The sequence below is a fragment of the Euphorbia lathyris genome, chromosome 9, assembly GCF_963576675.1.
Source record: "Euphorbia lathyris chromosome 9, ddEupLath1.1, whole genome shotgun sequence".
NCBI lineage: Eukaryota > Viridiplantae > Streptophyta > Magnoliopsida > Malpighiales > Euphorbiaceae > Euphorbia > Euphorbia lathyris.
The window spans coordinates 79,220,892-79,230,669 of NC_088918.1; the positions used below are offsets into that span (position 1 = coordinate 79,220,892).

The window sequence follows — 9,778 nt, forward strand, 5'->3', positions numbered from 1 at the left end:
ATTTTAGAATCAAATGATGCTGACTTTTATGAAGATATATTTCCTTTTAAATTGAGAAATAGTGGGGGTGCATCATCTAGTAACATGCCTGCTGTTAGACCTATAGTGCAAAAGGAGAGTGAGGAATCTGAACCTAGGAGAAGTAAGAGACCTAGAGTCTCTAAAGACTTTGGTTCTGACTTTTATGCTTTCATAGTAGAAGAGGATCCACTTACTATACAAGAAGCCTTAACCTCCTTAGATGCTGATATATGGCAAGAAGCCATTAATGATGAAATGGACTCACTTGAGTCAAACCAAACTTGGCACTTAGTAGACTTACCTCCAGGTTGCAAACCAATATGCTGTAAATGGATCCTAAAAAAAGAAACTGAAACCTGATGGTTCAGTTGATAAGTATAAGGCTCGCCTTGTAGCTAAAGGCTTTAGACAAAGAGAGAATGTTGATTTCTTTGATACATATTAACCAGTTACAAGAATTACGTCAATTCGTGTTTTGATTGCTATTGCTTCTGTACACAATCTTGTGGTGCACCAAATAGATGTTAAAACTACGTTTTTGAATGGTGAATTATAAGAAGAGGTTTATAGTTTAATCAAGCCCATTAGGTATGTAAGTTAGCTAAATCTTTATATGGCCTAAAACAAGCACCTAAGCAATGACATGCAAAATTTGATAACCTGATTATTTCAAATGGCTTTAAGGTGAATGAAAATGATAAATGCATGTACTACAAATATGAAAATGGTGTTTGCACCATTATATGCTTATATGTTGATGACTTGCTTATTTTTGGATCTAACATTCATGTTGTGAATTCTGTTAAGTCGATGCTATGTGAAAACTTTGACATAAAAAATCTAGGAGAAGCAAACGTCATTCTTGGCATCAAGATAACTAGGTCTGAAAATGGATTTTCCTTAGATCAATCTCACTACATTGAGAAGATTCTTAAAAAATATAACTACTTTGAATGTAAACCTGCATGCACACCTTATGACCCTAGTATAAAACTTTTTAAGAACACTGGAGATAGTGTAAGACAATCAGAGTATGCAAGCATAATTGACAACCTTCATTATGCCACTAATTGTACTAGACCCGACATCGCGTATGTCGTGGGACTGCTATGCAGATTTACTAGTAGACCTAGTGTGGAGCATTGGAATGCTATAGAAAGGGTCATGAGATACCTTAAAAGAACCATAAAACTTGGGTTACATTATCAAAGTTTTCCAACAGCCCTTGAAGGGTATAGCGATGCTGACTGGAATACCTTATCAGGTGATTCCAATACTACTAGTGGCTATATTTTCAATATAGTTGGTGGTGCTGTTTCATGGAAGTCTAAGAAACAGACTATTCTAACTTAATCAACTATAGAATCAGAACTTATTGCACTAGCTGTGGCTAGTGAAGAAGCAAGTTGGTTGAGAAGTCTGTTAGCTAAGATTCCCTTATGGAAAAAACCGATTCCCGCAGTATTGATCCAATGCGATAGTACCGCGATTATTGTTAAGATTCAAAATCGATATTACAACGATAAGAAATGACAGATATGTCATACGCACAACACTGTTAGAGAGCTACTCACTAAAGGAGCTGTTAGAGTGGATCATATACGCTCAGAAGAGAATTTCGCCGATCCTTTGACGGAAGGATTAGCTAGAGAGAAAGTTCAAAATACAGTAAAGAGTATGCGACTTATGCCCCTACTGTGATGAGTTACACACAATGGTAACCCAACCTATAGACTGGAGATCCCAAGAAATAGGTTCAACGGGTAATAACAAGTTGTGATGTAATATGTGTCAGATCATGCAATTTGAAGCATGAATATCCTGAAGCGATGTGAGGTTGAGATAATAGAAACTCTTAATGAAGTCTATACTCCATTTAGAGTGAAGTACATAGCTACATGAGTACTTTTGATAGACTCGCCTATATAAATGTGGAAGTGAGGCCGTTTACTATGAGTTTAGGGCAAAACTCTAGAGCATTCATTATATCGGGATAAACGTGCATGACCATAAACGCACGGGTTACTAGAACTACACTTTGAAAAGGTTATGGTGTGGTATAATGTCATAGATAGAGTTCAAGACTACGAGTCACTCTAGTAAAATCTGATTTATACTCACTACGCAAAGGTTCAAATCGAAAGATACCTTTGTTTATGCTCGACCTTATGTATTAAAGTTACTGCTCAGTAAAATGTTTTAAAAATTCAAGTGGGGGATTGTTGGGTAAGTATGAATTTTTTTAATAAACTATTTAATTAGTTTATACCTAATTGATTTAGTCTTCTATGGAACCTAGTCTTACGCCTATAGTTGAATTGGTATTCAACTTCTTTTGTTACTGGAATAGTATAAAAACTATTTTTTAATTAGTTTTCTTCTAAGTGGAATTGGTATTATGTTTTTTTTTGTTCCTCTATTAACTAATACTTTGTGATTCCTTGATTAATTCCACTAAGATCTATTCCATGGTCTTTTAATTATTTTATATTATAATATCTCCGCAACCTTTTTTTTGTTCCATTATCAGAAAGTATAAATAGGACATTTTTGCTCCTTTGTTGACAGATGAAGCAATCACTCCTAAAGCTGTTTTTTTTCATTCGGTCGAAATACTACTGCGCCAAATTCTAAAATTTATCTTCTTTCTTTTCAAATTGATACTGAGCATATTTAATTGAGTGTATTTTGACCAAGTTTGTACTGTTCAATACAAACTTGTATTTTCATTGAGTGAGCTGTTTTATCCGAGAGACGACCGGAAAATTACACTATTTGCACTTTCTGGCAGTTCCGCGAACGTCTTAAAAAAAGCGACATAATCAATTTCTGCGTTTCTTTGTTCCGGTTCCAAGAGAAATGCGTGCAAACTACAAACTAAAACAAAAAACGCTGTCGTTTCATTTATTTCTTCGTTTGAGTTAATGACCTCTCCTACTTTATCCAAACCCAAAACAGAAACACTACTGGTTCAGTTTCTTTCATCTTCTCCATTCTCCAGTCCCAGTTGTTTGATTTGGAAGAAGGAATTTCCATCTGCTGCTTGATTCTGCCACAAGATCTGATTTAGCTTCTCATATCAATGAATTTCATCTGTTTATGATTTCAGAGATATGACGAGCATTGTATCAACTCACCATCGTAATTGGTCTCTTGGATTTCACCATCCTCATCATCAGCAGCAGCATCGCCTTCTTTTCAGAGGAAGATTTAATGATAAGGTGTCACGTTTTGGGGATTCTTCTGCTCCGTTTTTGCTTTTTCGAGGTTATCGCCTCCTTCCGAGGAAATTTAGCCCTGTTTTGTCTGCTAAAGTAAATGATCCTGATGAATCTGAATCTGAATCTCAAGATGAAGATGAAGATGAAAATGAAGCTACTGATAAGAATTCTTCCAACGATCCAGCTGGAGGGGTATGCTGGTATCTTTTTGTTTTTATTTTAGTTCTGCTGCTCTCTTTGCGTGTGATTTTAATGGCTGAATGGTGTATTAGTAGATGGATTTTAAGTTTATTTTAGGTTCTGATTAGTTGTTTTTCCAGGTTAATAGTGAAATTCTCAGAAGGAATCTAGAAAGAATTGTTGGTGTAGATGATTCCAGCTTTAGTGGAATTGACCTTGCAACTCTTATTAGAAATAAATATGGAAGATCTTATGATGTTCAACTAATAAAGAAGGTACACTTTCTCTATTATGAAGATATTGCAATTCATACATGTTTTTGTTTCTTTTTAACAGTGAAATTTTTATCATCCCTTGCAAAGTTGCCTGACTACCAAGCATCAACTTAATTAATATGCTACTTTCAATTACCTGATGTAGGAGTTCATGGGTAGAAATCTGCTTGCTTTAAATGTCATGTGGAAGTACAGGGAGCAGGTAAGGAAATGGTTCTGCTATTTACTATTGCCATGCCTCTTCATTTTAGTCAATACAGCTTTGTTGTGTTGCACAATTACAGACACTTAATCAAACATGGGTATGTCACATGCGAGTCTCTACAACAAGGAAATTTATCATGAAAATGTTAGTCTACTCAGATTAGTCATAGGTATCTATACGCCAGCTCTCAGTTAGGGGGAGGCAGTTAACCCATAGCTAATCTGGCCTAAGCATTAACACAGTTCTGAGGAGATTTCACCAAGGAGTGTTGAATGAAACATATAAGTGATTGTTCCTTTCAAACCCTAAGTTGGTATAAGGACTACTGTAAGGGATAAGATAATTGGGCGTGGGATCTCCGCTACTCCTGCTACTTCTGGGTCAGTGAATCAAACAGTTAGCTTAAATGATTCCGCCTAGTCCATTTGGGACTAGGAAGCATGCATCTTGTTTTGGAAAGAGAGCAAGATATCTCCTTAGGGAAGGAACCCTATTGACATTATGGGGACGTCGAGCCCATAGTATGCACTCTATGAGAGTCGATATTTGATACATAGAGGAATCTTGTGGGATTGTATTAGAATTGGATAACGAGTATATGCTTAGGTTTGGTTACACTCCCAGAATTAGGACTTGGCCGTGAAATGCTTACAGGGGAGAGAAACCCCCTCTATATTAGTTGGCTGGCCAATGGCTTGGCCGCGCATGAATTTTGTCGTAGACAAAATTTGTCCAAGTGACACTATCCAAGCGGCCTAGCTTCTTCAAGATCACTTCTTCAACATTAATGTCCTTTGCTTTGTACGTACCACTACCAGGTGTCAAAGGAGTTTGTTTAATTGGTCACTTTTAGAACGAAGGGGCAAACTGGTTTGACACCTGAGTTGATGGCCATGTTGGCTTGGTCTCAATCCCATGTCCGGTTTGTCATTCAAATCTAATGGCCTAGCCAGGGTCCGACATCGACCCCATGATTGTGTCCTGAGGAACACATGGGACTTTCGGTGGTCGGTCCTGTTTCGGGGAGTCCCACGGGGTAAGGGGATATCCACGGCTAGATGCTGGACCCTGGCTAGGTAATCCAGATAAAAAAAAAAACCATGGGTGAAAAAAGCCATGGGGAGTCCTAGTGCCCCTCGGGTTATGAGGATATCCCTGGATTGATTCTGGACCCTAGCTAGACTATACGAAGCAAAAAATACCACTAGGTCACAAAAACGTTTCCGTGCCAAGTTGCACCCCTTGGAAAATCAGCCGGACAGGCCATGATACGGGTCCGACATTGAGCCGAGGATATCCCAAAGGGACCAGGGGACTCTTTATGGCTGGTTCCATCCCGGGACCTGCCTTACCGATTTTCTATGGGATAACACTTGGTCCTTGGAAACTACATGGAACTGTTTCAAAGAATTCAATAAGTTTTTATCGGTTAGAGATTGCCTCATTAATCAAGGGCTTTCCTCAATTGCAACCTAAGGCACCATTTGTATAAACGAATAATTATGATGTCTTCGTTCCAGTTAAAATATCATGCTAGTCATACTACAGTTTATACAGTATTGAGTCTCAGTACGAGATCTGTACGGTGAGCTTTTAAATTTGGAAAATTGTGGACTTTGTGTTTTATTTTGATCTTTCCATTGTCTAAAAGTATCTTAAAGCTGTTTGTTTGTGTATTTATTTCCTTGACATTACCCATAATTCAGTTTCTTATTGTGCATTATTTTCTGTTCTTTGTTTAGAGATCTTTCCCATTAACTGAAGAAGAGTATCTATTAAGGCTCGATGATGTGGCGAACACATTGAAATGTTGGGGAGCTGTCTCACACATTCGAAATAGCTTAGCCAAGTCGAAAGAACGGCCCCGGATAGGAAAGGTTAGTAAATGATACGCTGTTTCCTAATAATTGCAATACTTCTTTTAATGCTTATTGAGTGTTTCATAGCAGAATAAAAGACTAGTAACATTAGAGAGAAAGAGACATTACAGGCCTGAAGAAAAATCTCAGAGAATAGGTAGCTAGCTAGGTTCTTATAAGAACTGTATAATTAATCTGGGCTCATAGAGCATTTCACCTTTCCGAAACATTTTGGAAATTGAAACTCTCGGAAACTTGTACAAAACGTTCTGGGTTACGTTTTTGTAATTTATAGAAGTTGGAAACTCATTTCTTAAAATTTAGAAACTCGTTTCCTAGGATGTAAATATGTAATGTATTTTTAGAAGTGGATCAATGCTAATTACATGCTCAGTAAATCTTTAATATTTTCTAAATCATCTTCTACAATCTTTCAAAATAGGAAAAAAAAAATCTCTTTTTTCTTTATTATGTGACTTATATGTTATTAGATATCTTACATTGCTTAATTAGGGAATTGTACGAGTTCTTAAACATGTGATATGATTCTCCTCAGCAGAATAGGTAACCGAATAGGAGACTGGTTTTGCCGTCTGTTGAGGAGTACTAAAAAGGGTGCTAACGGGAGTAGGACTCCTGCGGGTAATAAGAAGCTTAAAAAATGAAGCCCTTTTTTTTTTCGAAAAAGAGGCACTTTTTGGGTTGAGTTAGACCTGTATTTATACGATGTAGTTATTTAGGGAGCTATATAGCTCCACATATATGTGAGACGGAGGCATTGCACTCCCAAAATAGTATTAGAGCTGAAATAGAGTAAAATTAGCAAGCATATGAATTTTCTAATGAAAGTATAATATTGGTCTAGCGAATGAATCTGGTGTGTTCTGTGATTCAGAGGCAAACAGAAAAAATACTGCTATATATGTATTTACAAGGTGTAAGCATGGGGCTATACACTATCAGATATTTGCTTTCTACTACTTAAAATTTGCTTTCCCCTTCTATGATAATCCATACTAATACTATTCATTCATGTAAGTGGATTGCATTCGTGTCAGATTAACTATCAGGTTAGTGTTGAATGAGTCCAACCTTACCCAACCCAAACCATGAAATTTCATCATAATCGTGTCAACCCAACTGGAGTAAGTGTTGTTTTTCTGTGGTGTTTGCGGGTCACATATAATTTTACTACCTCTGTTGATGGTGACATTTGAAAATATAGGATAATATAGTAATACTTCATTTCTTCTAAATATTAATATTGACCCAAAATCTATTTAACAAACTCGTAATTCGCTTATATTATGTTGGATTCGTGTAATGTGTATCATGTGTAATTTTACTATCTCTATCAAGAACGACATGTAAATATGAAAGGTTTGAATCGCGTTTGCAGATGACAATTGTAATTTTATTACTTTTATTAGAGTGACATGTAAAAACGTGAGAAGTTATAACAAAATTTGGGATATTTCAAAAAATAACCCATGTGGTTTCGCTACATTTGTAGATGGATGCCTGAGTTTTTTTTGTTGTAAAAAGAGGACTAAGGTTCTAGCTGTTAGCAAACCCAAGAACTTTAAGGTTGACATAGTCAGTTCGAACATTGATGAACTCAAAATAGAAAACTCTAAAAATTAAATTTGTTTGGTACCACATTTACTATGGAACTATGTTTCAGATTTTCCAAAATCACCATTTCAGAACTTTCTCTCTCTGAATTTTCTATTTTGAGGTCATTAGTTCACATTTTACAACAAAACAAACCATAAACACCTATCTGCTAATCGACGAAACCATACGAGTTATTTTTAAAAGGGTAAATTTCAAATAAAACCCCTGTGGTTTTCAGATAAAGGACTGTGGTTTCCTTTTTGTCAAAACGAGGATTGAGGTTTCGCACTTGAATTAATGCTATTAAAACCATCTTTAAGACCTGAAAATGAAAATTTTCAAGAATTAAAGTTGTTCAATGTCATATTTTATATGGAACTACATTTTCGATTTTCGAAAATCATCTTTTTTGAAACTTTCTCTCTCTAAACATTAACTTTCTCTCTCTTTACCAAACTTCATCTAAAAATCTCAAAATAAAAAAGTTGAAGAATTAAAGTTGCTTAGAATATTAGTAGTTCTTAAAATATGTCATTTTTGAAGTCGTCAAGAGTGATTTTAATAGTATCAATCGAAAAAGTCCTTATTTTGCTAAAGTTGAAAACTTCAATTCTCGTTTTGACAAAAAGTAAACCACAATCCTTTATCTGAAAATTAGTGAAACCACACTGGTTTTATTTGAAATTTACCCTTTTTAAAATTATCCCTAAAAAATTTAAATACTCGTTACAATTGTCGTTCGGGGCTATATACATCATGGTTATCATCAACTTTTTCTCATTATCATAAGTTGCAGGCAGTGAGCATATTTATAGACATGGACGAGACAGGAGGGCGAGCAAATGAATGGATATACAAGTAAAGTTTTCTTAATGTACCAGGAATTTTCGTTACAGTTAGGTACTCTTCTATTGAAAGAAGTCATTGCTGAAAGAGGCCAAGGTATTGAACCTTTTCTGCTTCATATATATAAAAACTAATTGGGTAAAATATATAGTTTCCGAATTATAATACTACTAATATTATAGTTTCTCAACTTTATTTCGTGACATAAAATCTTTGAACTTTTCATTACTGTAACATTGAAGTCAAAACCAAAGAAAATCCATTAAAAAATTTAAAGAAATAATGACCTGGACCTTTAATCATTTTGTTAATTTTTTGGCTTAATACCTTCATTACCCTCTCAACTTGTCATTTTTTTTCACTTTGCCTCCTCAACTTAGTGGACAACCTATTAACCCCTCAAATCAACAAGTATAACATTCCGTGCCCTTTTATGTGCCTACATGGGATTTATTAGCCCCTTCAACTCACCTTGTGCATCCTATTAGCCCCCTCAACTCACCAAAGGTAACACTTTGTGCCCCTTAGGCTTATGTCTTTTTCAAAAGCAATGAAGAGAGGGTTCACATCAGAATGCAGAAAGTGTATTGAAATAGATGCAGAAGGTGTATTGGAAGGTGTACTCAATGCCATTTAGACACACAATGGGCATGTAGTATTACATTTGTTTAGTTGAGGGGCTGATAGGTTGTCACCTAAGTTGATGGGACAATTAAAAAAGGATAAGTTGAGGAGGCTGCGGAGGTATTGAGCCTAATTTTTCAAATGGGTTTTCTTTGATTTAAACTTTTTTGTTACACTAATGTTAAATTCAAGGACTTTTATGTTACGAAATAAAATTTAGAAAATATGCTATTAGTAGCGCTATAGTTCAGGACTATGGATTGTATTCTACCAAAATACTATTATGTTTTGGTCTTGGAAATTTATCTTTTACCCTGTAGATGCTACAATGGCATGTGAATGAATGAATCATCATTGCTCTGTAAATTCTGTAATCCCACTTTGTATACATATTCCAAACTTTTCTCATTGAATTAACAATGTATTTGCTAAATGAATTTCATTTGAAAATTCATTTTCTTGATATCCCATATTGATTTATTTAGCTAGGATGCTAAGCTTTTCTCCAATATACTAAGTTGTACCATGGTTGCTTTAATTTTTATTTAATTCAATCCTATGATATTTCTTGTTTGGATAAGCTACAAATTTAGCCTTATGGTTATTGGGATAGAACAAATTTATTTTCCATGTATAAAACAATGCAGGATCTCAAACCTAAAGTTTGCTATAAATGATGCAATTTCAAGTCTATTAATGGAAGATGAGTTTTTTTTTCATTAGCAAAAGATGTGTAATTTCAGCCTTATTGGGTGGATAGAACGTGTGAGATTAAAGGATGATTAGAACATGAAATTGTACATGAAAAAGAACTCATCTTCCGTGACTAGACTTGAAATTGCACTATCTGGTGGTAAACGTTAAGGTTAAAATTGCACTGTTTTATACATAGGCTAAATCTGTCATCCTCCAATAACCATAGAACTAAAT

General features: G+C 35.3%; 1 protein-coding gene across 2 annotated transcripts; it reads left to right on the forward strand.

Moving 5' to 3' along the window:
* The first annotated feature begins 2,640 nt into the window (after positions 1-2,640).
* Positions 2,641-9,359, forward strand: LOC136205825 (uncharacterized). 2 transcript variants are annotated; one of them, XM_065996628.1, is made up of 5 exons: positions 2,641-3,434; positions 3,563-3,697; positions 3,843-3,899; positions 5,645-5,779; positions 8,169-9,359. In XM_065996628.1, the coding sequence occupies exons 1-5, from the start codon at positions 3,135-3,137 to the stop codon at positions 8,238-8,240; spliced, it is 699 nt and encodes a 232-aa protein (XP_065852700.1). In that variant the 5' UTR covers positions 2,641-3,134; the 3' UTR covers positions 8,241-9,359. The 2 variants fall into 2 exon arrangements, with proteins under 2 accessions (XP_065852700.1, XP_065852701.1); XM_065996629.1 differs by having other exon boundaries at positions 2,651-3,434; positions 8,175-9,359.
* Positions 9,360-9,778: the final 419 nt, after the last annotated feature.